This window comes from Taurulus bubalis, assembly GCF_910589615.1.
Source record: "Taurulus bubalis genome assembly, chromosome: 3".
Classification (NCBI taxonomy): domain Eukaryota; kingdom Metazoa; phylum Chordata; class Actinopteri; order Perciformes; family Cottidae; genus Taurulus; species Taurulus bubalis.
In genome coordinates this window covers 21,144,891-21,172,145 of record NC_136591.1, presented here as the reverse complement: position 1 = coordinate 21,172,145, position 27,255 = coordinate 21,144,891, and the positions used below count along the sequence as shown (strand labels likewise).

At 43.6% G+C, this 27,255-nt stretch overlaps 1 protein-coding gene across 1 annotated transcript in view; it reads right to left on the bottom strand.

Annotated features, from left to right (window-relative positions):
* The window catches only part of plcb1l (phospholipase C beta 1-like), a gene marked incomplete at its 5' end in the record, with an annotated part of 114,811 nt that overhangs the window by 48,151 nt on the left and 39,405 nt on the right, over window positions 1-27,255 (bottom strand). The window contains 4 exons of the mRNA XM_079216115.1: window positions 1,026-1,101; window positions 2,893-2,946; window positions 5,064-5,143; window positions 5,453-5,593. Of these exons, the coding sequence (XP_079072241.1) occupies window positions 1,026-1,101; window positions 2,893-2,946; window positions 5,064-5,143; window positions 5,453-5,593 (351 nt within the window). The remainder of the gene's footprint in view (window positions 1-1,025; window positions 1,102-2,892; window positions 2,947-5,063; window positions 5,144-5,452; window positions 5,594-27,255) is intronic.

The following is a 27,255-nucleotide window of genomic DNA, read 5'->3' as shown; positions in this document are numbered from 1 at the left end:
TTATTTTGAAGCTCTGGGCTTAAACAAAAAAAAAAACTGTGGCCGGGGCTCCCGATAGAGCCATCAGAGCCAAACAGGTCTGATAAAGACCCGGTGTGCTCAGCAGCAGGCGACGGCATCGTGCCAGCAAGAAGCAGAGCGGAACCAAAAAACTGGGAGGGATGAGGAAGGATGGAGAGATAGATAGAGAGAGAGAGAGAGAGAGAGAGAGAGAGAAGGAAGAGGGGAGGGGAGGAGATGGTGGTCAAGCCCTGCCAAAACGCAACGAGTCATTCTGAAGGCCTCAGTGCATGTGTATTGCATTTGTGCATGTGTGTGTGTGTGTTTGTGTGTGTTCCTGAGGGATTAACAGCACCACCGTTTAGCTGTAATTAACTTGCGCGTTGGAATAACAGCAAATCCCACCAGACCGTCATACGGCAACACGTTCTTACCTCCTGCTCTTTCCCCCTGTTCTAATTAGTGTACATATCGCTTGTTCTCTGTGTGTGTGTGTGTGTGTGTTCCTACTGCTTGTGTTTGTATTCTGCAGCCATTCGTTACAGCTACGGCGCATCTGCTCTGCTGTATGTGCATATGTTTCAGTGTGTGTACAGAACTGCATTGAAAAACATTTTTCCCACATCTAAATATGCACATTTGCTCCTGCTGGAACACACAGATTGTTTTCTGTGTTGTGGGACCGCTTGGACCCCCGTGCATGACAGGGCAGCTACTCTCCAAGTGACATCGGTAAGAAGTGAAGATAAAACAGCTTGTCATCTCTATTGCTCCCACTGGGTCTATTTGTTCCATTACAGCCAAGGCTAAATCAGTTCTGAGTAGGGAAGTCATGTGGACATCCAGAAAATAAGACTCCAAACAAATGAGCGGGAGAATAAAGAACGAGCTGAACGGTTAGGGGACAGCCTGATAGATGGATGGAGAGGATGAAAGAGCTTGGAGGCTGAGATAAGACCCAGGGACAGACAGGAACCGCTGCAGAGACATGAGAGGGAGAGATATTCAGCATGCTGATGTCTTACTCTGACAGAAGGAAGGTTACAGTTTTCCAGCGCCGTCTCCACTCGTTTCCTGTCTGCCGAGAACATCCGGAAGATACTGCGGGGGACACAAAAACACGCCCGCGTGAGTAATCGCAGAAGATGCCACACAGACAGCAGAGTTTTCACTCCAATCCTCTGTGTCATACTGGAGGATTTTTATAACATCGCAGCTTTTATTGATACTTATTTAGGACATCCTGTGAGAAAGTTATGTTGTAGCAAACAGTGGGAAAGATAGAAGGAGCAAAATAAAAACTGAAAGTAATTAGGAGACGATACAGCCGCAGACTCGCAGAGAAAATTACATAATAAGACAAATAGGAGACAAAGAAAATGCCAAGATGAAAAATTAAAGCGTAATATATGCAGAATGCAAAAAGAATGCGGGGAAAAAACAAACAAATTCAGTCTAATACAACAGCCCTGCAATAAATGCTTTATTCATGAATGTTTTGTAATGTTCACCCTATTTTTATTTGCTGTGTAATTTTGGAGGCTGTAGTTTCTGGTTATTTGTATTTCATTATACCAGGAGGTGTTTCTATAATATTTACACATGTGCTGTAAAGAGTACAGTTGCATTTTCACTTAATTAAATTGTTCTATTGTAAATGGTACAATGAGAGGAACACACTGCTCTTCACACCGTCTCTACTCCAGATGGCAACACCATACGTACATAAAAAGCCATAATGTTTGCAATCCTTTATAAAATAACGATATCGCCACAGACATGTTTGCAGAGATGAGCACATGAATGTATATTGTTGTTATTGCTTCTTCTTCTCATCATTTCCATTATCGTTGCCATTACCAGTGTTGTTATCACATTTCTGAGACAGTCCTTATTACTCCACACTTATTATCTCTCCAGTTGCAAAACTACGCTTTTGTCTGGTGTAAACAAACACAACACATACGGATAAGATGTTTCCACAACACATAAGAAGTGTGCATGATTTGCGATCCTGTGCAAACAATCTCGTTATTTCTGTTGTGACGCTATGTGTATTTTTCAGATATCCCACTGTGCTTTTTGGAGATGCACAGTTTCTTCTGGACCGGCCTTATCCGTCATTTTGAGTTTAGAGGGAGGCGTCTTGTGCGGTTGTTATTTGAGCGCATACAGACAATAAATGAGATTTACTGCGATGAACACCGGCGGCCGTTTGGGTCTGTTCCGACGGCCGCGGCCTGTTTTTTAATTACACGCAGAGGTATTGCTGTGCAGACCCATGAGCGCGTACTGTATGCTCAGCGGGAGAGCCGAGTCAAGCTGACATTAGTCAAGCTGACATGTCCTCTCAGCCAGGAGGTTAATTCCCTAAACGGCAGCGAGTGTGTCTCTCTGCTTCCCCGTGTTGACACCCACTGTTTTCCTCTGCGGCTCTGAGCGAGGTTATCGCAGAAGTTCACTGTAGCCTGCCTGAAAAGCTCAACTTGACTAATGGAGGCGGAGAGAGTCGGATTTTTTCAATGTGCTGATGACAAAACTCCCAGATAAGTGAAATTCATGAAAGGGAATTCTCACACGGGTCTGCTCTGGCAGAGTTGGAGCCGAAGTTAGTGAGATATATAAATGGGGTGTACTCTTTAAATGTAGACTTAAAAACGAGAACAGAAGATTGTTTCTACTGCAGAGCTGAAGAGTGATGGGGGAGCGTTGCTACGACAGAATGCAGGGGTAACATATTCTAATAAATGCACACATATACAGGGAGAATATGTGAGTCTGCTGGAGCGTGGACGTGATCATATTAACGAGAAAAGGCAAAGGAAGCTGTAAGCATTGATCAAAAGAGCGGCGAGGCGGCTGGCGAGAGGAGGATGAGTCAGAGGGACTTACTTCTTGACGGGGATTCGCCCCTCGGGGTTGAGCTGCAGCTTCAGACGAGTGTATCTGCATTGGACGAGAGCACAAACACACCTCACACAACATGAAATCAACAATTTGTGAGTAATGTATTTGCTCATGTACTTTCTGTATGTGTGTGTGTGTGTGTGTGTGACTGACGAACACAAACATTTGTCATGTCTGTCTGCGAGCGAGTGTGCCAATTCACATTCGCCTCCACGACGCCGTGGCGGCTGGCTGCGCGGGTCCACAGTTTCTCTGCACATCATGAATATTCAGGGCCCGTGTTTACATGACAGGTTCGATCGGCTAATCCCCGGAAGTCTCGCATTGGCAGCACAGAGCCATGCAGCAGCAGCACACAGGCTATAAATAGCCTCGCTGCAACAGGAGCCATCATTACAGGCCGGGCTTTAAGTGGCTGCTGGCTAATAATTAATATCCATTACAGTGTCCACTTCATAGGGCAGACTAGGGTGCCACGGGCAAAGTCACCGATGACTGTAATGGTTAACGGGGGCGGGAGATATGTTGGCAGAGAAAGGGCCAGTTGATGCTAGTTGAAGTCACTAAAGCTACATACGGTTGCTATCTGAAGTAAGGAAAGAAGGAGGGAACGGTGTGTTTCTCATCTACCTTACAACTTCCTGTATTATTCATCAGGACAGGAAAACAGATCCCTTCTTCTGTCTCCGTCTTTCTCAGTTTCCCTCTCCATCCCTTTCTAGGTGATGCTGAGCCACGAGGGTCACTTTTAATTCACCAGCAGTCACACAAAGACCTATTTCTGAACAGCCACTTTTTTTGTAGTAGGATGAACTGCAAAACTTAAAGACAGGTCATCCCATCGTAAAGCATAAGGTACAACGCACAGGTGACATTTTAGCCTCAGTCGTACGGTATTGATCTCAAAAGAACATCTTGCAGCAAGCAGACACAGTTGTGTTTCCTGTTGCTGGGAACATTGCCCCCATCAACATCAACATCAGCAGAGATGATACTGTAGCAGTGTTATGACAAAAGAATTGCCACCACTGCGAAACCTGCTCTGTTCAATTCTATTCATCTCTCTGTGTACTTTGTGGTCGATGGCAAACTTTTATTGTCTCATAAGTCAATTAGACTCCTGCGGGGTGCGAGTTAATGGCTTCTGTTTGCTGATAAACATCAAGACAGCTGGGAGTTGTCGCCGAGCACAGCACACGGCGTGTTCTCTCAATGCGACTCGGCAGATTCATTTTTTGGAGGTTCGCTCAGTCATTGAGCGCTGGCATAAATCAGCTGTGAGCCACAGGTCAGCGTGTGTGTGTGTTCCGATCAGATCAATGCGGGCCGTTGGACTCGGCTAGCTCACTGGATCAGAGGTGGGGTGAGGGCGATTGATGATAACGGGCTCGCTGGACAAAGAGCCATTGATGAGGGCTCGAGGTGATTTATGAAAGAGTCCTAAGCCAAAAAGGTCAGCGACTCCTCTTTAACATTTTGACTCAGGTCAGTGACTCGGCCTCTTTAAGGATCTGTCATTATGTCATCAATGCAGCAGGAATATAGGCTTCCTTATGAAGGCACACACACACACGCTGTCACACAGGCTCTCCTGCCCCGAGAAACTGAGTCGGGTTCACAAACATATACATATTTCCCAGCTGTTTTATTTATCCGCCCTCGTCCTTCCTGTCTGCTTTCCCTCCCCATCAATGTGAGGTGAAATGACCTTTATGAACTCAAACCCCCAGGCTGCCTTGTGGGAGCTGTGAAAAGCAACCTCCTGTGTGTGTACGTATCTGTGTGTGTGTGTGTGTGTGTGTGTGTGTGTGTGTGTGTGTGTGTGTGTGTGTGTGTGTGTGTGTTTGTGTGTGAGAGTGCAGTGCTGCCCAGCTTTGTGTGTGCATAAAGGTGTCTGTGTGTGTGTGCTGCAGGGTTTGTGATGTTTTATTAAATGTCCTGCGCAGTTATGTGCGTGTTACAAATATGTCCGTACCTGCATTTGTAAGTTAACAAGTGTTGTGTTGAATGTCTCTTTTACCTAAGATGCCTCATTTGCTTTCCCCATGTGGTTTCTGTTTATGAAAAATACATTACATTGTTTTTTCTTCATATTTTCATATTAATTTTGGGGATTTACATGTGTTTTGTGCAGCAAGTGAGTGCGGATGACGTACGCTTTCTCCAGGCAGTCCTCTCTGGACATGTTCTGGACCAAGAGGTTGGATGCCAGGTTGAACAGCTCCTCCGCCCATTCCTGCAGTAGAATAAATACAGAGTCAAGTGCAAACCAAAGTGCTGAGAGGTCGGAAAGTGGTGGTTTGCTATTACTGTTGGGAATAAACGAAGACGTTAGGTTGCTGATAAGCGGAAACACGCCGTTGCTCGTTTGGTTTACTTGGATGTGAAATCAACCCTGAAATTATCCACCATGTAGTTAGCCCAACATAAATAATGTGCCTCCATAGAAAACCATGTGAAAACCAATCCCACCCATTTAAAGGACACATTTTCACAAACACCACATGGAGCACCTTATGAATTGTTTTGCTGTTGTTATATTCACCTTTGCCGTCTCCTCCTGGAAGGCCATGAAGTTCAGGTAGGTGATGTTGACCATGTCGAGGCCGCTCACCACCGTCAGCATCCGGTTCTCCATCTTCCCCGCCAGCGTGCTGACATCCAGCAGCTCACGCAGCTTGGCCTCCTAAGCAACGACAGGCGAGATCAAACCGGTGAAAGTCGGCTCGTGAATTTGGTTAATTTTCAAATCAAAATCAGTTCTATTAATGTCACAACAGCTCCTACAGTGAACCAGCCGGGCTTTACCACAATGGACTACAGTTCAGCTGAAAACCTGGCCATGCAAACACAGAAAAGCAAATTACATAAAATAGGTGCGCTTTGTCTCAAGGATATGAGAGACAGTACTTCTCAGTTTCATGGGTTTGCGGTTCAACGTTGACAAGGAGAATTGCCCTCTGAATGCACTGAACTGAAGCGAGACCTGTCAGTATTTGGGCGCTTGCACCTTGTCTGCCAGCTGATTTATGTGATTAATGAGAGGTCAGCTGTCGGAGGCGGACGGTGTGAGGAGCTAGGGGAGACACCGCACCCTGAGTATATTTTGCAGCTTCCACATTACAGTCTATAAAGGCAGCATAGCGCCACTGTGATAGGAGACATTTCAAGTGTAAACTAATTAAAGGAGGCTGGAGGTTTGTACTGATGCTAAAGGAATGACACTGGTGAGCTTTCTGGAAGAATGTGTAGACTTTTACTGTTTCAAAGCACAGAAGACCATTACATATCTGCAGGGGATTTATGGGTCTATTTACTATAAAGGACCCCACTACAACTCTTCAAATCCTGAGAGCTTAGTGGTTTTCACCCTCCCAATATGATGAAATGCACAGTTTAACCACCAGGAAGAGTCGCCAATGCACAGCGACGCCTCGTGTCCACGTTTAATCAGTGGATCCACTTAACTGAGGAGATTCCCATGATGATGCCGTGTCTGCTCGAGGACGCGTTTAATGAAATGCGTTCACTAATACTGCTAATTCATCAGAGGAAATTATCTTCCCCACGAGCAACGCAATTTTCATATTTAATGCAACTTTAATTCCAGGTTAAATTAGTCTGTTGTATCTGCTGGGACAAAACAGACGGTGGCAGGAACAAAAACAACTGCGAAAGGATTTGTATTCGGCAAAGGTAACCGTCTCAGGAAAACCAAAACCAAACAAATTTTCCTGCGAATGCACATTTAAGCAGCTCATCTTTGGCGCGAATCGAATAACAAAAAAAAATAGCCTCTGAGGTGCAGGAGAGGAATAACAATGATCTGCTTCTCTCCTTTTCGGCCCAGTGCGCAAGCAGCATACAAAGTAGTTTTCTTCCAGTTTAATTAACACAACAACAAAAAAGCCCTGTAAAGGATTTTGCAGTGAAAGCAAATGGGCTCCCACTAATTTAACCAATCAAACAAAGAGCATTGTGTCCTGTGTCACGCTGATAAATGTCCTCTACACGTCCCTCACGCCCCCCAATCACATTTTGCAACTTAGTGGCGCCCGTTATTATCATGCCGGACTTATCTGAGGCAATGCATTTTCCCCCCGCGAGTGAAGAATCTCTGCTCTCTGACAGTTTAATGTGGCAGCACGGAGAGCAAAAAAATGGCGTACTATCATTTCCAGAAGAGAAGAAGATATAACTCTACAAACTGCACGATGCAAAATAAAATGACAAGGCTCCCATGTGTTTTGCAATTTATGTGTAAGGTTAGAGTTGCTTGACCACCGATCAATTGGACCCAGAGTGCTGATTTGAATGGGGAGCCATCAGCGTCCACTTACGTAATCTGAGCGCCACCGGCCCCATCAATCAAAGCATAAAAAAAGCCACTTCCAATTTGCTAAAACACACAATGCACAATAAACCTTTGAGGGGATGCTTTGGCAGGCTGGCGAAGATGAAAGGCTTCTGAGAACAGACGGGACGACAGCAGGATGCATATTTCATTCATTACAGCGCTCGAACGTCAATACCATTTGGTACTGTTTTGACTCGACATGCAGCTCATCTCCTTCTGCGCAGCCAGAGAGGGAGCTGCAGGCACTCACAGAGAGACATCAACCAAGAGAGACATCGGCAGTTATGTGTTGGAGGACTCAGTCGGAGAGAAACAAGTTGATGTCAAGGGGGGGCAGGAGGAGGAGGAGGAATGAAAAGAAAGAGAAACAAAGCCATGAGAAGAGAGAAGAGGAGTGGGCTCGGCCATGTGAGCGAAATGCAATTTGTGCTGGTGCATTGTGGGAGCCGTTGGAGGCATGCCCGAGGATCCGGTCCCCACAAAGATGGGAGATTTAGAGCCAACCAGCCTCAAAGTTGGATGTGATTTGGGATGCTGACGCTGTTGAAGCGGACACTTCAGTCTTTTGACCACCCGTGTGAACGCCTACTATTTCAGCATATATGCGTGTGAATGTGTGTGTGTGTGTGTTCATTCAGGCATGGAAGCAGCTGCAGTGTGTCTCTTTGCAGTCACTTAGCATTCAGGTGAAGCTGCAGCCTGATGAAACACATACAGCTCCTCTTCCTGCCTCAGTGGGCCACAAGGCCCCACCTGTGCACCAGCCGTGCACTCGAACTGCGTGAGTGAGTGCGCCGGGGCGCAAAGGGAAGAGAATCCCGATTGGCGGGGGCATGCCAGCCTCAGGCCTCAGGTCGTTAAACCTGCAGCATGGCAGATGTCTGAATTCGTCGAGACGCACACACACACAAGTATGCATGTGCACGCCAACATGTGTGGGCGCACACACACGGGGGCGTCACATCAAAGGAAATGTCAATATGAATGATTGATGACGGCCCGACTACCTACACTCTTGCCACTCAACACTTTAATGTGCTGCACGACAGATGTGATGCCAACCGACCCCATGGAGATTTCCTTTAAAGAGAAGACAGCGCCTCACAAAGGAAGTAGTATTTTTTCTTTGTAAAAAAATGTGCTTGTGGCGACAAGGTGAAATAATTGATTAGGTGCCGAGGACAGCTGCTTTAATAAGTGAGCTGTGCCTCGTTCAAGGAAGGTGCTGGTGGTGTACAAATCGATGTCACAGTGTCTTTGGGAGCACTTCTTCTTTTTTACTCCATCCGTAAAAAGAGGGGAAAAAAGCCATCTCGGTTGGCATCTTGAGGACGCCTGCACTTTCACTGACTTTGCCATGCTGTGCAGTTTGCAGCAGTTCACGCTACATTTTTTAAGGCATCGGCACTTGTGAAGCGAGGGAGGGTGTTTGAGGAGCACGGAGTTTCATTTTCCCGTTGGTTTGAGAGATTTTTTTGGGACACAAATATGAAATATCGTACAGATTAATATAAGCTACATTTAGAATTTGGAGCCCGATGTAAACAGGCAGATACGATCATCACCGGCCGTGCATCACCTTGTGTGACCTCACACTTTTACTTGCTCCTCATGAATTGCTAATCCCTTCATCCAACAAAACACCCAATTATGGCCCTCTCGACCCCAGAGAACCACAGGTAGAGATAAACATAACCTCTCACGAGCAGGAGGGCTTCGAAAGTTGTAAACGACTCTGCATCAGTATTCAAAGGGAGGGGTGTTGGACGTTAACGCATGGCGCTGTGACACCGCAGAGCGACACCGCAGGTTACGAGCGGGGTCTTCTCCTGCTGCTGGCTTGCCTTGTTAACTAGCAGAGCGGCAAGATGCTGCTGGTGGGGGCAGAGAGGAGCTTCGGGCATTTGGAAGGAAATTATGGGATATCAAGCTGTGGGTACGGGGGGGTGATGTGCTCATTCTGCCACACAAATACCGTGCAGACGCACGTTTTCTCATTTTGAACGCACCTTGTATGTGAATAGATTTGGTGATGATGGCTGGATTTAGTCACTTAGCTTTTTGTCATTTTACTGTTGTGTGAAGGGTTTATTTGTGTGTGTGTGTGTGTGTGTGTGTGTGTGTGTGTGTGTGTGTGTGTGTGTGTGTGTGTGTGCGTGTGTGTGTGTGTGTGTGTGTGTGTGCGTTTGTGTGCCTATTTGCAGTTGCATGTGCTTTCTTGTTTATCTGCCAGCTTGAGTCACAGAATCCAAGGAGCATTTCACCCTCAGCAGAGCTAATCCTGAGACGACTCCCTCTCCTGGCGATGCAGTCATTTATTTAAGAGGGTCACGCTGCATCTGCAGAGCATGTTTTAAACATTAGCCACATCACAGCTTACACAGACAGGAGGCACTGGAACATTGATTCCATTAGAAGGAAGACGGCCAAGCGAAAGCTGTTTGCCGCAAATGACCTTCTCCATCTGCTGCACGCGTGCACACAAATGTAGACGTTGCATTCTTCAACATAGGACACCTTGAGTTGCAGTCTAAGGAAACACACATAGTATTTTTTTTTGTACCTCTTACCTATTTACCAATCTAGGTTGTTTTGGTGTGAGATGCCTTCTCTCCAATATAATGAGAAATCATGGCCGGGTCAGCCAAGATAAACCACAGACCTGTTTGTGAGCAGTTTCATGTTGGAACCAAGGTAGTTGAAAATTATGTATTTATAAATTATATATATATAGACTGGAGTAGACTGGACATAAAGAACACACATCGGGTGTCGTTGTCTCCCGTCACCCCGAGGTGGGACCGGCTCGTAGTAGAGAAACAAGCTCAGGGCTCCCACTAATTCGGTGTAATGGTGAGTATGCACTTCATAATTGTCTTTATGCTGGTCGCATCATTTTATTACGTCATATTATCGCCCACACCTCGAAGGCCGGTCCGTGAAAATATTGCATAAGACGAAGTTTCTCTGACAATTTGTCCTCTTTAAAAGTGTTTAAAGACGGCCATCACTGCTATCACTGATTATTGTTTGTTTGCTAGTGTCTAATTCAAAGTTGTGCTCTTTTTTTTTTCTTCATTTCTTTTTATTATGCTATTTTTATTATTTCTCTCAGAAACTTAGTTTGCAACGTGTTTGGTTATTTCTTGGTTGTTTTGCCACTGTTGTGTTGTATAACATTGTGTCGGATATTGTTCAGTTTTTCATTAGTTGTTTGTGTCTTTTGTTTGGGCCCTCCTTGAAAACCAGACGACACACTCAACAAGTTCATCCCGATACAACACATTTCTGCATATTCTGTACATTAAATCAAATACAAAAGATTCAGCGTGCAGCGTTTGTGAAGTTAAACAGCCCTGCAGCTGGACAGACTGCAGCAGCTGCATGCAGAGACACACAAAGAGACGCACAAACAAAGAAGCCCACAACTTTAGTTCTAAGAAATAAATGGTACACTTCACACCCACACAGTGGGAAGCTACAGTAAGGAGCATTTCTGCTACAGGGGGACACCATGTAGTTCAGCTTTAAAGCTTTTCTGCTGATCAAACGGCGCGTTTGATTCTGCCTCAGCAGCAGCCTTTCATTTAAAGATGGGAGAGCTGTCTGCTCCCATTACAGCTCTGCAGTTTCATATTTTAAACTTCCTCGGCTTGGAAGCTGCCTTGCTACTTCCTTCTCTAGCTCGGGGTAAAACTCGGCCACTACAGACGGAGGATGAGCCGCGGATGAAGCTCTCACAAACAGCTGCATTGTAAACAAGATCAGAGAACGTGAATGGGAACAGGCGGCGAGGAGGTGCGCGGGTGGATGGAGTCTTTGATTCCAGGGCCTTCCTATCTCCATCCCGCTCTCATCTGTAAAGCTCTTTGTCTCTGCTTCTTTTTCATTATTCTCCCACATGGTCATAATTCATTTGAGCACTCAAGTGTCAGTGGATGCCGACCGCCACAGTTTCACGAGGCGGAGAATTGCCCACAAGGCCAGGAGTAAAAGGTCAGCGCTTCATCAGTCAGCCGTCAGGTTATGCGTCACCGACTAGTCACCAAGTGTGCAAACGTGTGGATTTATGTGTGTGTGTCGCTCCCGAAAGACAAAAAAGACCTTCTCAAAAATGGAAAAATTGTTGGCTAGTGGTTGAGTGTGCCAAAACTATGCTGATTACTTAAAATTATACTTATCTTTCCTATAAGCCATCTGCCTCACTTGGCTGTAATGCTTAAAACCAATTCAAAACCAATCCCCGCCCCTAGGGGGGCAGACTGAGTGATTATTATATAAAACTGTAAATCATAGCTTGTTTTATTAAAAAAAAAATCCCAAAACTGCTGTATTTGCCCAAAAGCCCAAAACTGCTTTATTTTGGATGTATTGAACACCATAAGTAATGTGGTGAAATATATAGTTTGGTGTACATGAGAAAATTAAAATGTCACAGATGTGCGCAAATGTGCCCCAGTGCAAATTTTGGAGACCTTGCCTGAATTTGTCTCTATACTAAACCCTCTCTAACTTTATTCTCCTTCACTTTATCAAAGTCAACCTTTGCAAATAGACTGATATTTACACATCTGAACAAAATCTCACATGTAGCCTTTTATTATAACACCAAAAATGATTAAAATAGCCCTAGTGGTTGCAGAGATACACTCTTTTTAGTTTGGGTATGCAATTTTCGAGCAGAGGCCTAAACATAGATTGGTTTTCAAAGTGTCATTGGCAACTGTCCATCAATAACGAGTTCAAGGACACCGGATAGCGAGGATGTAGTGAGTTAAACTGGTAGCCCGCCTCCTTGAATACTTTCTGTTTGTACTGCATTGAGGGGTTTAATATTTAAGAAAGGGAAATAGAGGAAAAAAATCACAACCTGATTAAAGCAAAAGCTTAAAATCATCATTAGCTCTCCATGGGAATGCATCTGCCAGTGGCGATGTGTCGGTTGGCGCTCTTGCAGGTTGAGAAAATGCGTGGGAGGAGGTTGGAAGCTTTAAAAAATAAAAATGCCTTGTTCCAGCTCTTCAATCGGGGCATTTCATTAACCCCCCGAAGCAGTGACACATGAAGCGACAGACGGAGGGGTGGACAGAGGGGAGATATCACGGCATTTCCAAAATGCCAGCACATCGGGCAATAACGTGTTCTGACAGGCGCCCCTTTCCACGTCTCGGGCATTCGCACCCAATGCTGATCATCCCGTGATGCTCAGTGGAACCGAGCTGAGCATCACACACTTTTAGGGGAAAGTGAAAAGTGTAATATTTCTTAGTCAGTTACACAACCACTGAATAACATTTTTTTTTTTTTTTTATATGAATAATCTAATCGTGGACTGCAGGAATTTATTACAGAGCCGACTTCTTCATAGACTTCTGCCAAACCTCCATAATGCCTGCAGGGCAGCTGGACTCCAAAGAAGAAATTGAAGGAGTATGAGGTGTCGTTCCCGAAAAACTTTGATAATTTCATTGAACTACTCTTAATTCCACCCAGCGCACTAAACAAAAACTACTTATTCGAATTTCACGCCTGGAGCAGCAGCCGATCTGTGTTCATGTTTTGCATAAATGTGGTGTAACGCAAACATGCTGATGACAGTAAATACAGTTTGTTTTTCTTCTGAATATGAAGCAGTTCATTTGATCGTGAATATAAGGACAAATGAACATTGTGAGGCAGTCTGAAGGGCCGGCCACTATCACAGTGTTTAAGTGGAATAAAACTGCTGTTGACAGCTGTGGCCGTGGCCCGGGCCACAAAACGGCAAAAATCCTCAATTTAGTCCGTGCACGAAGACTCTTGACATCTCATTCAGGCTGCCATATCGCTGAGGAGAAACACATTCTTTTGCTTGACGGTATTTGTCTGCAAATCACAACTCTCTCTGATTTTAAACAATCTGATTTTCCTCCACCACATCTCCGGAGCTGAAATGTGTGTGTATATAATATAATAATATAATATATAAGTCAATAACCACGACACAATTGCGCTTCTTAAAATCTTTTTTTCCCCAACACCCTTTGATATTAAATCATGCTAAACTAACGTTTTACAGTCCATCTTTCCTCAACAAAAAAAAAAGAAATAAGAAAATAATCTCTCTATTGAATGCACATGATGACCGCAGGGCTTTGGAGAGAGTAATGCTCCAAAAGAACTGGGAGGAAATTGGACAATCTTGCTGACAAATCTGTTTTGCAGTGGCACCAAGAAGCATGAGGAGTTAGTGCAGTTCTGATAATGTGGCACACACATTACAGCTGGAATAATGCTTGGAGGCCAAACAAAGTACATTTTCATCTCATAAAATACATATATGAATGAAAACGATCACTTACAGTACAGGGATTGTACAGACGCTGTTGGATGTGGGGAGAGGGGTTAAATATTTCATTTTTACAAAAAGCTCAAAGCAATATATTCATGGAAAACTAAACAAAATGGCAGTGGACAACAGCCGCTGTCAAATTTGGAAGAAAGCTGTTATATAATAGGTTATTACAGCCACTGAATCAGAAAACCAGACCCAGAGTGCATCGCTGTGCCTCCAAATACCATTTTGTATTTGTTTGTTTAAAGATACAAGGACCTTTCAAGGACGTCTCATATTTTTCTGTTAGATAAATAAATACGGTTATATCGTGGACTGGTTCAGGCGTGCCGGCGTTTAAAGGTGCGATGTAGCGATGTGTAGCATGTAGCCACCTGCTCCAAACAAATAGGGGGCAGCATTTCACCTCAACTACTGGGTCCATACAATCTAATAAAGTAATTGGTAACTTAAATAACCTGTGCAACAACAGCAACATCTAGCAGGGAAACCACATCTCCGACAAAAGTATGTTCCCATAGACATAAACTGCAGGCTCAATTTTCAAACTGCATTTTCTCTTGGATTACAAAACAGTTTGAAACACATGGTTAAGAAGAAAAAAAACCGCTACAAAACTACTTTGTTAAGTTTAGGGAACAAAGCTTCCACTTATGTTGAGGCAGCAAAGGTACTTGGACTTGTGTTCTTTGACCCGCCCACCAGCCTCAGACTTTGGAACCTATTTTTGTTGTACATCAAAAACTACCGGGAATATCTTTCCCTCGTTTTGGGAGACAGGGTTGAGCGGGCAGTAGTTCTCCCGGGATCGGACGAGGCGAGGGTCGTTTTTTTTCTTAATTTCTGTCACTATTGATTTAGTCTCAGAGACAAACTATCCAAACGGATGTATTATTGAGCCCTCCGTGCAACTCTTCTTCTTCTTCTTCTTCGACCCTCTGGACTAAGGGCAGACCAGGCTCACAGTGACTCACTGTCGCCTCACAAGGAACAAGTGGCCTAAGAAGAAACAACAACAATTCTGGCCAGATCCTACACGTTGCACCTTTAAAAGACACAGACGATGCTTTTCAAATATGCAGAAGTAGGAGCAGAAGCGCAGAGTTTAAATGTATTATTTATCTTGGAATAGTAAACCGCACAAGGAAAGGCTGAAATTAACTATAAATACAGGATGGAGAGTCACACCCTCCCCCTAACGCACACCCCTTAATAAGATATTTAGATATAAAAAAGTTACTGATCATGACCGATACTAAAAGCCTGTATCAAACATTACTTGTTGCTCAATGAAAGCAGGTTTCAACCCTGCGTTGGCTTTCACTTACATTTGTATCTCAATAACTAAAAGGTCTAAAATCTGTTGTATAGTTTCCAAGCCAAATGGTGGGTACAGACCAGAAAAAGTGGCAGCCATAAAGAAAATGGATGCTTTGCACTGAACTTCAAGGAGGATGTTTGTCAGTGATGCAATCCCCCTGAATACTCCATGGTGAAATAGGTTTTTTAACAGCCGAGTCTTTACGTGCACATTCACAGTCACCCAATCACAACAACACCTGGACGAGACACCGGAGAATACAAGATAATACCGCCATTAACGGGCCGAAACAGACTTCTGTAGCAGATGCCCGAGTCACATGGGAAATGAGAGACCTGTAGGGAAGCACACTGCCAGAATGGATTAAGAGGGAACATAAAAGCTTGGAGGGCAGGACATAAGGATAATTATACAGAGGAGACTAGTCGTATCGCTGTCACAGAGAGTCCTTTTGCACCTCAATTCCTGGGAATGTAACCTGCATAATAATCTGCTACAAGGGCACGCGTCCCGTATTCGGAGGCAAAAACTGTAAATTGTACATGTGCACTCATGGGTAATTGTGGGCCTCTTAAGAGCGGGTTGGTGTCAGAGGGAGAGATAGCTAGAAGGAGAAAGAGAGAGAGAGATAGAGAGAGAGAGAGAGAGAGATAGAGAGAGAGAGATAGAGAGAGAGAGAGAGAGAGAGAGAGAGAGAGAGAGAGAGAGAGAGAGAGAGAGAGGGAGGGAGGGGAAACAAAGGAAATGAGGCAAGAGGACAAGTGTGAATCACTGTGAGGGGACAACGGAGACACAGAAGAGGCAAGGGACAGGTTTGATGAGGTGGAAACACTCTACCTGGCACCCTCTAGCTGGCTGAGCTCACATTGGCCAGACAGGAAGTCAGAGGCACAGACAAGAGGTGTAGCCGACCTCAGATACACCACGCAAACTCCAGCTGGACAAAAAAAAAATCAACCACAAATGAAACAAGCACGGCTCACATGTATGAAGATTTGAGTAAAGCGTGATGAGTGAGATGACTGTGTAATGAAATGATAGACTGCCAAAAAAAATGAAAGCTGAGAATTTATTTTTAAACAGGCGAGAGTGAGTGTCTGAGTGTCGTTATTGCCATCGAAGAAGAAATTCAACCAGCTAAATTAATCAGAAAGAAAGGGGAAGTTAAATGATCTGGTTACGTTGAGAGTTAAACACAACCTCAGTCCAAGAACATAATAATAAATAAATAATGAATGAGTCCAAAGGTAATAAAAAATACAAGGTGGAATGAGCTAATGATAAAATACCCATTTGATACCATGTCACCCAAATAAACCAGCGTGAGACAAAGTTTTTGTTCCCGTTCTTCTTCCATCTCAGTGTGCCCCAGGTATTCTGATCATTACTCCCACCCACACTCTGTAAGTCATTCGCCTCAATTTGTGAGGTGGATGAACCCCATTCTGTTCAAGCTGTCCATCAAGTGGCAGTCTTTCAGGGGTGGCACTAAAAACAGCTCCTGGGGGCCAGATACTGGCAGGTATATAACTACAGTAATTATCCCGTAATCATTCAAAAGCTCTAATTTAGTTCGGGCAGACTTCTGGAAATGTGGAGGAAAAAAATCTGACAGCAATCAGTACACAATGTACATGTACGTGCACAGGCATGTGCACTGGCATCTAGGGAGGCACAGATGCATAAACACCTACACAAAGATTTTTAATCGTGCTTATAGTGCAAAAATAAACACGGGGCAGAAACAGCCGGGAGACTGGTGGAACCAGCATCCGGGAGTGAGACAGTGAATTTACACCTTCTGTATTTTCGGAGTGATCTCGAACCACAGACTGGATTGGTCGGCGTGGTCATCGTGATGTCACCTGTTGGTTTGCCGACTGACGTTTTGTAGACCCGAGTTCGGCGAAATCGGCATTTAGATTTTTGTAGCCAATGAACCGAAGTTACGGAAAGATTCTACGTCTCTGTGACCTGTGACCTGTGATTGACAGTTATCTGTAAATCACAGTAAACCCGCCCTAAAACATACTCTGCTTTATGGTCCATTTGACTCATGTTTACTGAGGTAATAATTCAAGTAAGAAGTAGAGTAATTTTCTCATAGACTTCTATACAATCTGACAGTTGCCCCTGCTGGTCAGTACTGAGAATGCACATTTTAAGGCACTTCTGCATTGGTTTCACTTGTCAGAACCGGAGATTGCCGCCTGCCCTGAACTCTTACTTCCACAAGGAGGGGGATACTAAGAAGGGATCAATTATAAAGTAGTATTAGAAGTTGTGTAAACACATTCTGAAGGAAGACACATCCACCATAGATAATCCAAAATTATTCTGAATTTCACATTTATTTATTTACAAATTGTATTAGTACAACGGAAGCAAAGTTATGCACCGGGTAGCAAAGACCTGGTTCACAATTTTTCACACCCACAAAAGTGACAGAAATAAAAGAGATCATCACACCACAAACCATCTAAAAAAGTTGTTGCCAACAAGCCTCTTTCATGAAGTGCCCTAATATGTCTTCCCCTGATACCTCAAAGCGGCCTAAAAAGACTCACAGTATATGAGGCGGTGTTTGCCAAAGAGGGCCATTTCCAGCCTTTTGTCCTCCCTCTGGCACCATACTCGGGGCCGCCAAGAGCCTGGAGACCCGTGGAGGGAGGCCCCTGCAGGGGAAATGTCCACAATGGGGTCCGGGACAAAATAATTTATACGAGTCCCTGTTGGCACTGTTGGCACAGAGCAGCCTCCGGGCTGGAGATGCTACCACTACTGCTGCTGTAAAGACGCAGCATATGTCCTCTCCCTCTAGCTGTTTCCACTGTTGCCATCTTTTACTTACACCCCCTCCCCCTTCACAAGACTCCAATATGCTGGGCTCCTTGCTGCGTAGAGGACACTAAGCAGACTCCAGCCCCAATGACATCTTTAGTAATTCCGACCAGAACCAATTGGGTTTATTGGGAGACATTCCTGCAGGACGAGGGGGGGAGGACCTGCTGTGTAAAGTAATAGTGAAGCTGAGGAGACAGGGCTGTGCTTCGTCTTTCTGCTGATGGAGACGTACACAGAGACCTGGCTTTATTCATCTGGGAGACGCAGGTTAATATAAATGACGCACAGCGGTTGTGCAATAATGTGCGTGGCCTGTAAGAAAGCCTCTCATACAAGGCTACAGAGATACAGAATGTATTGTCTGTGTCCTGCAGGAAATTAACCCATGCATCATCAGCATTTCTTGTTTTCACATTGACTCATAGTCACACAGAGACAGACTATAATATGAGCTCAAAAGTCGGGTGGTTTAGCAAAATAAACTGAATAGATACAGGGCAGTATTGAGATATGGAGCAGAAGAGGACTGTTGCCCTCCACCCATCCCCGTCATTAGATCAGGACAGTGAGTGAGAAATTCATGAATTAGACCTCGCCCACATTTTTTGTAAATGTTTTTTCAAAATGTTTGTTCAAACTTAAACTTGGAAAATGTATCTATATTATTATGTCACCGTGTCTTTCAAGCATCTCAGTACTCAAACTTGAAGAAAATCCTGAAGTGGCTTCATGTAATCAATGTTACACGCTTGAGGCCTTCGCGCCATTAAATTGACTCTAATAGGACAAATCCACACTCTACAGCATTGCACTTTTCATTGTTCCTCACTTCAAAGCTCAGTATTGTTTTCTGTGAAATCGCAGCAGGACTATTTCACAAGAACACTTGATGTCAGGTCGTAATGTGCTTCAGACGGCTGGGTCATTCAGGCCTTCATAAAAAAAGAAGGGGGAAAAAAGAAAAAAGTCGGAGGAAACAGTTGTTTAGCACCACGCTGTCATGCCGGTTCACACACTGGTCCCGCCCATGGAGAGCAAAATTCACAGGCTGACATAATTCTGTGCATAAACAGCCCTAATTGGGCCTCCAAATAATCCCTCTGCAAACATCTGAGGATCCTTCGTAAGCATTGTGCAGTGATAATTGTGATTTATCCTCTGTCTGTAGTCATCATTTAGCCTTTTGCCATCATTAACATCGCCCGTGACACAGAGAGCCCGCTGTCCCGACATCCCCAGACCATCTGCCGGTCCAGGCCACGCCAGCCAGCCAGCCACCTACCACCCTCGCAATAACGCCCCATTTGGTATGGCATCTGTGCGCTCCGCCGATCTGCCAACAAAAGGATTACGGAATGTTTAAACAAGCGCTTGGATATGTAAAGATATTCAAATGGCCGTTTGATCCTATGCTCGAGCTAATGCACGGAGCTGACAGTGATCCAGGGGGTGGGGGGGAGACCCCGTTTCAAGATGCCACGGTGTTAATGACACGGAGAAAATCAACACCCCATGCGGAACTAGCAACCATATCTGATTGGCTTTGATTCGGCGAGACCGATCTCTGATAGAAGATGATTTTAAGGTCACGGCTGTTCTAGCAGACACCTTCCTCACCCCCGAGCGTAATTAGCCAGTCTCGCTTTCTAATGGCAGTGCAGGAGATGCGTCTAGACAAAATGCCTGCCCGTGAACAAGACAGACGGTCCAAAACATTCGGATTATCAGAGAGACCTTTGACTTGCTCTGGGATTTTGTTTTTTCTTCTGTGTGAGACAGGAACAGAAAGAACCATTTAAAATCCTCAGCTCTCACTCGAGCCACAGTCTCTGTTTATTGGCCGTCCTTCAGAAGTAGAAACAGAACAAATTAGGGGAAGAGGCCAGACAGGTTTTGTATAATGATAGCACTCATTCACTCCAGAAACGTCACAATCGACAGCCGTTAAGGATATCAACCCAACCAAAAATATGTCAGTGTTTACTGTCATAACCTCACAGCCTTTTCCACAACGTCGTCAGCCTCCAGTAGCACGGCGAGCCAAAACATTTTGGACAAATCAAATCAGACATGCCTCCTCTTTCCACCCTGAAGTAGCGCATGTGAGAACTGTCATTGGCTCGGCGGACATCATTACAACTGCCTCAGATTACTGAGAGTGCATACATCAAAGTCTATATAGATGAATATCATCAATATAGACAAAAAACAAAATCGGCAGAGGGAGACTGCACTCATGACTTTACTGGAAAAGACCATTATACCCTGCTGAGGCTTTAATATAAGCCCGCGCCCCTTTTTTCTGATCTCATGGACATGAGAAGTGTGTTTGAAAAAAAAACGAATTCTGCTATCTCATCATCCACAGTTCCAATCTAATTCATTTGAATTGCTAAAGTACTGTAACCCTTGTGAGAAGATACGTGGTGGTTTACATAAAAAAAAAATTGTTACATTTTAATAATTCCGTAAGCGATTATAATGTTTTACTAAAACACTCATAAGTACCCCTAACAACGGCGTAACTTCCCTGTAACCGTAGAGGCTGTGGGAGTCTAATAGTAACAGTATGTTTTTTTATCAGTATTGGTGTCTCGCACTGCGAAGCAGGAACCAGAGGTTTATTTTTTTTATTTTTTGTTTCGAGGTCCTGTCATCTCATTGGTCCTCAGACTTGTCAGACGTCAGTTACATACCAAGCTTGTTATGGTACGAGCAAGATTCCGGTCAAAATAGGCAATTTTTCAATTTCTGAACCGAAGAACACGGTTTTTGAACTGAACATGCTTCAAAACATGTCAATGCTTGTTGTTTATTGTGATTATTATTATTTAGATGCTTTGGGTCTTAATCTTTCGAAAAATGTGCAGTATTACTCTGGGGGATGATGGGAAGGCACCGAACAATACAATAAAAAAACTCGGGGAGCAAGGAGTTGCGGATTAGTTAGAGATCAAGGACAATAGGGTCTGGTATTCATATTAAGGTCATATGAGCTGTAGAACACCTAGGGTCCCCCCTAATTAGGGGCTATTTGACGGCTCTGCTTTAGTACTGAATGTTAAAAAAAATATATTCTTTCAAAAGGCTGGTATAATGATATGTGTAAGAATAAAAAAATAGGAAATTGCTGGCTTATTCTACTGACATCCTTGCTGTTAAAATAATAGGATTTATAGAACTGCACGAGGTGACACTATGTGTTTTTTTCCAAGAGCTTCTCTGGGAAGTGTTACACTTGTGAAACAGAACCGGTAGTCTGTCAGCTGAATGGAAGTGGCCAAACAAATGGCTGCAACGAATGTATCACAACTTCCTGTGGAAGCAAATGCACAGAAAGTGAAACCATTCAAGAAGAAGAAAGTCCTTTCTGAGTCTCCCAAGTGCCAGGATCCAAACTCAATTTACCTCGTCATCATTTAATGGAGGAAAAAAACAAGTCAATGTGGCTTCCATCTCCATTTGCTCATGCTCTTTGGAGAGGAAATAGTTTGTGAGAGCTCTGGCGGTCTCTGGAGCAGCAACATTAAGAACCAAACATTTTCTTCACTGACCCTCCTGAGATTTACTATCAAAAACCAATTAAGGATTTGGCGCGCTTGTGTGCTTGGAAGGGGTCTTTGGAGGGAGCGAGAAAGGTCACCTGTCTCTTTACGTCTCTGCAATGAAAAGGTCCCTTAAATGCACACGTTTATACATACAGCCACAGAACGACATCACCTATGTGATTAATGGTGTTAGGAGCTGACTATAGTGTGACCGAGGCGGCAAATCAACACAATTCCCAAGAGCCGGTGTCTAAGCTCGTCCATCCTTCACCATCCGCTTGCCGTGTATCCGTTATGAATAGATGGATGATAACAGTATGGTGGGGAGAACTTGGGACGAGATATTGATCAACCCAATTAAATCCGAACAAATTAGAGAGGAAAGGGGGAGAAACCTTCGTCTGCCCGCGGGCTTGTCTGGATGTTTATTAACCGTCCAATTGCAGAGTCAGGTTTCAAGAATGAGATATCTACGGTTTCCAAGTCATCAATGATCGTTATACGCTGCCTCATTAGCATTCCTGATCATTAGCAAAGATTATCGTTTCCAATTAAAGTGATGAGTCGTTAGAGACGTTCACTCCCAAAATCGTCAACTTTTAAAAGGTAGATTTATTTCTACCATAAAACTTTTCAAGGAGATTAAGATGAGCCGATGGAGCTTCATATCCCCCCAGTAGCCAATAGAGCTTACACTACTTTGTTAACATGTATAGGACCACGGAAAAGCAAGCAAGCCTCACATTTGCCGGGTTTTATTGAGAGCAGATGCTGCATTAGACTGTGTTCTTGATTTCTTACTGAAACTGAATCACGTGTTCAGTCAAGCAGAAAAAAACTCTGGTCCCTCAATCACTTTGAGAATCCCGAGTCTGGAGCCGCTGACAGATCTCAGCAAATATGTCTCCAATTACTGCAGTTAAACAAACTCCCTCGACTGACGGAGACGCATCAGCCCAAACAGACTGGACAGAAGAGGAGAGGTGCTGACGTTTCTAGATGAGGGGGCTTAATTAGTGGCTCATGCAATTGTTCCTATGCTCTCTTGTCAAATATAAAGTGTCGGGATCCTTTCCTGCCCTTGTTAGCTCTATCTTCGTCCTCTCCTCCTTATGGTTCCCACGGCAACATACCAATCACACTGGCCATAGCCCCTCATATTTCAGGCTCATCTGCAAGGTGGGCGATGTATAGTGGTGTGCATGTGTGTGTGTACCAGTGCGGGGGTTTGAATGTATCTACTGAAAGTTAATTCCACTCTTTGTCCAGTCAATTTGTATGTATTTAAAATGTATTTATATCCAGGGGTATTTTTTTTCTTATATGCAGAGACTGATGTCACATACATTTCAAACTAAAAACCAACAAACCAAATCAATGCCTGTGAAGCGTGCTCAATAAGGTGCACGCTTCAGGGTCAGTCTACCGGGTGTAGTCAAATATCTGCATGCTAAGTAATTATTGGGATTCCTATTGACGGCTGAAAAGAGCAACCGGTTCCATATATTGACACTGATTGATTGTTCCACATAGAAGAAGAGCTAAATCCAGACAGACGCCAGGCGATAGTGGCGCTGCTAAGAGCCCTTGATTGTAGGCTTCAGTCACCTGGCAGTGGCAGGCTCAACAGGCGACGGTCAAGATTCACGGCTCCTCGTCAGATCGATCTGGGACTGGTATTTAGTAAATATATACTTGTGTCATGCCACTAGCCACAACAGGCCACCTGCACAGGACAAACATCCCAGTAAGTTAACCTTAAAGCCATTGACAGTGCATGAAACCTATTTGAAGATTAGCCAAAAGCAACAGATACGTGTTTGACATAATTATCTGAAATGAATGTTACAATTAACTGAGATGAACTGAAAACACACAGTGAAAGGGTTAAACACAAATAACTCCGGGAACGGACAACAAAGTGCTAGCGACCTGTCAATCACCTTGTAGCCCCGCCCTAAAGCATCCCCTGCTTTAAAGGTCTGTTTGACTCTAAATGGACCATAACTTACTAAATGAACACCATGCTGTAAGACTTGAAACTAGAGATTGAGACCATAAACTCATGTTTACAATGTATACTGAGGGAATAAAACAAGAGAAAAGTAGAGTAATTTTATATAGACTTCTATACAATCTGACTTATTTTTGCCCCCCCGGTGACCAGTGTAAAGAATGCAAGTTTAAGGCACAAAGTGATTTAAAAATTGACACAATATATAATAATATCCCCTTTTAAAATCAAATTCAAATGAACACTTGTGGGCCATGACATGAAAGGGCACATGAAGGTTTTATGTGTGTGGTATGCTGGAAGATTTTGTACTATATTTTACCATTACAGTGGACAGATCCATCTATCTACACTGTTAGTGTGAACTGGTCCTCCCCTGTTGACTTCACCCAATTCAACAACAGGGGTAACTAAGAAACAAATACACAGTGAGTGTCTCTCTTTATTGGATGTAACAGCTTGTTTGTGAAGCTGCGGGTGAAAAATGATTCTTATTTGTTTTGGCTGAAACAGAAAGCACACAACTAAACTCCCGTGTTCTCTCTTTTGTTCTTATCATTACCAGGCTAAAATGATTCAAGAAGAAGAAGGAAGAATAATTTCCTTGAGTAAATAGTTTGAGACATTCCAGCTGGTGGTCTGCTAACATTGGGAACTTTACCTGCACAGGTGCACCATTGTGCTCCTTCTGGCCTTCTCACCAAGATAGCCATCTCAGGACGCGCTTGAGCAACTCTCCCTCTGCGGCGACACAGGCAACACTGTTTGTCACAGGCTCTATTTCATCTGTTCATTCATTCAGTCATTTTTTTGCCCCCTCATTCATCCTCACCCAGCAGTTTTGGTCTCACGTCAGAGAGAGAGAGAGAGAGAGAGAGAGAGTGAGAGAGAGAGAGAGAGAGAGAGAGAGAGAGAGAGAGAGAGAGCATCACCTTAGATTCCTCCATGAATGGTATTGAGATGGCTTCACACCGGGGGAATTCATCTGTGTAGAGATAACCTCAGTAATTCACTAAAGAATCAAACCCAACCCCATCAGTGTCCATCATTCTTACCTTTTGCTTTTCTCTCTCTCTTTTTTCAATCCTTGCTGTTGCTCGCCTGGAGGTTACATTGATGCGTGACGCTGATCAATTGCTTGTCTTTGACTGATGACAAATGGTGCCGCAGTTTCTTATATGAAAATCAATGAGTCCATATACCCGTTTACTTTCACCTCTTACTGCAAGCGGCCATTTGCCCTGAGGCCGATCCCCCTGATGAAAACGCGAGTTAGGACCAACGGTATTGGTATCCAATCTCTTCTCCACATATTGGTGCTGACTGAAGTGACTGCATTGCCAGACTGACTAAAAAGAGAGCAAGAGAGAGAGATAAAGTCAAATGTGGAGGGGACGATACATGCATGGATAGTGAAGCCACCTTAAGCGTGCATTCTCTCTAAAGGCCAGCAGGGGCCACCGCCTGCGGTTGTTAAAAAGAAGTCTGATTGTATAGAAGTCTATGAGACAATAATTCTACTTATCACTCGATTTATTACCTCAGTAAATGTTGTCAACATGACTTTATGGTTTCAACTGCTAGTTTCCATACTTCTTCAATACAGCATGAGGTTCATTTAGTTAATTATGGTCCCGTTAACAGTCAAATAGACCATAAAACAGAGTATCCTTTAGGACCCTTTCACACTTCTCACTTGTGGTTGCAAATAAACAAGATGCCGAAGTCGTGGTGTCGAAACAGTGCCCACATCTCATATGTGAGGGCATGTTTATTTCAGTGATCACCATAAGCCAGAGTGCCATGACTATGCAGGTGCTTGCTTGTGTGTGTGTGTGTGTGTGTGTGTGTGTGTGTGTGTGTGTGTGTGTGTGTGTGTGTGTGTGTGTGTGTATGAATGCGTGAATCTAAAACGGGAGTGAGTGGGAGTTCTCTCTCCAGACCCTGTCAACTGACAGACAGTTCAGTCACGCCTCTGTGCTCTGAAAATGTCTCTGAGTCCGTTGGGGAAGAAAGACGAGCCGCACTGCTATTCATTTACATTTACCACATACAAATAGCTCCCCTTTTCCATTCATCTTCCATATAGATATTTCATGAAGTCTTGATTGCTTTAAGATTTGAAATAATAATATGGAATAATTTAGCTGACAACTGATTCATAACTATGGTTTGACACTTTTTTTTTTACATATTAAATCTGTGCATTACACCAATCCATAAAAACTGTACAATATAATCTATTACTTGTTAAAGCTATGCTATGAGCAAAATTCACCTCTCAAGTCTGATTACTATATTGTATAGTTTTACTACTCCTATTCATGGTTATACAAGATAAACAAAAATAATATATTTGGTATAAAAAAAAATTGTTTTCTCCTGCTGGTCAAGAAATTCATATATCACAATATTTTTTATGAAATATCTTGATATCAATAGTAAGCTCAAATTGAATTGTTGACTATTACAAAATGAGAGATAAATCAGCAATTTGGGGACATAATGACCAAGTGGGTAAAAGGCAAATAATAGAACGGTTAGAACTGTTCAGAAAATGATGTCAGTTTACTGTAAAAATCTCCGCTCTGCATTAGGTCAAAAGCCAGAGATACTATGCCTTCTCTCTCTCTCTCTCTCCCTCTCTCTCTCTCTCTCTCTCTCTCTCTCTCTCTCAGCCTCTCACACAAAGGCCTTGGTGGAGACTCATTATCATTGATTGTCCTCCCACTGTCTCCTTTTTACATTCAGCTGCTCATCTCTCAAACCATCAGAGCTTGTTTTGCCCAATTGCCATTCTTAAGGATTTGATCATTAATACGCTACAAAACCCTAATGGTCTCAAATCCACTATTTCAACACACTGATATGTGACACTAATCTACAGCCAATCAGTGAGAGCGTGAGACGTGCTACATCCGTCTTACTAAATCTCGTAGCACTGATCCCTGCATGTCAGCCAGTAAACCGGGATCAACTGCTACTGGGGCCTGTGTCGCGGTGCAGCAGGTGAGACCGGGGTTGGAATTGCTTTTGACGATTGTTAGCTTACATATTACTCATGCACACATCATCTTTGAAACACACTGAGAATAAACATCACGCAGGTACAGGGCTCTCAAGTTTTTAAGACAGGTAAGAGTGACATATCCTCCCCCCCCCCCCCCCCCCCGGTCGCGCCTCCGTATGCCCACAGACCAGCCTCCCTCCCACCCATATTATTATTATTAGCTTCATTTTCATTGGTTGCTGGATTACATTTCACCCAGATACAACAGATACGTTTCTCTGATTGGCTATTCGTGTAGCCGAGGGGTGTCCACACTTTTTTGGCTCACGAGCTACTTTTAAAATGACCAAGTCAAAAAGATCTACCTACATTAATAATGCTTATATATATATATATATATATATATATATATATATATATATATATATATAAAGCATTATTAATGCATTATTAATGTATAAATATACAGAGTATACTTTATATTTACAATATTGGCGTACCTTGCATAACTGCATGAACCCTTATGACACAATACAATTCTGTACATTTTTGGTCATTACATTTTACTCTGATGACTTCACTGCATGGAACCAGCAGGGTTGCATAGTCCGGACAGTAGCTGCTGGTAGTCAGCGTCAGGCAGACCAAATGGTCATCAGTCATGGTGGAACGGTGTTTGGACTTAATCTTTTTCATGTGGGAAAAGGCTGACTCTAGGGCTGCAACTAACGATTATTTTCATAAACGACTAATGACTATTTCCCATTGCAAATTAAGAATAGTAACTCAAAATGTTGGAATTTGAACTTCAAATGTATTTGAGTAACAAGATCTGAACATCAGAACATCATCATAACAAATAAATTAAATAGTAACACAAATTAAAGTGCAAATATGCTTTAAAAGTAAAGAAAAAGTAC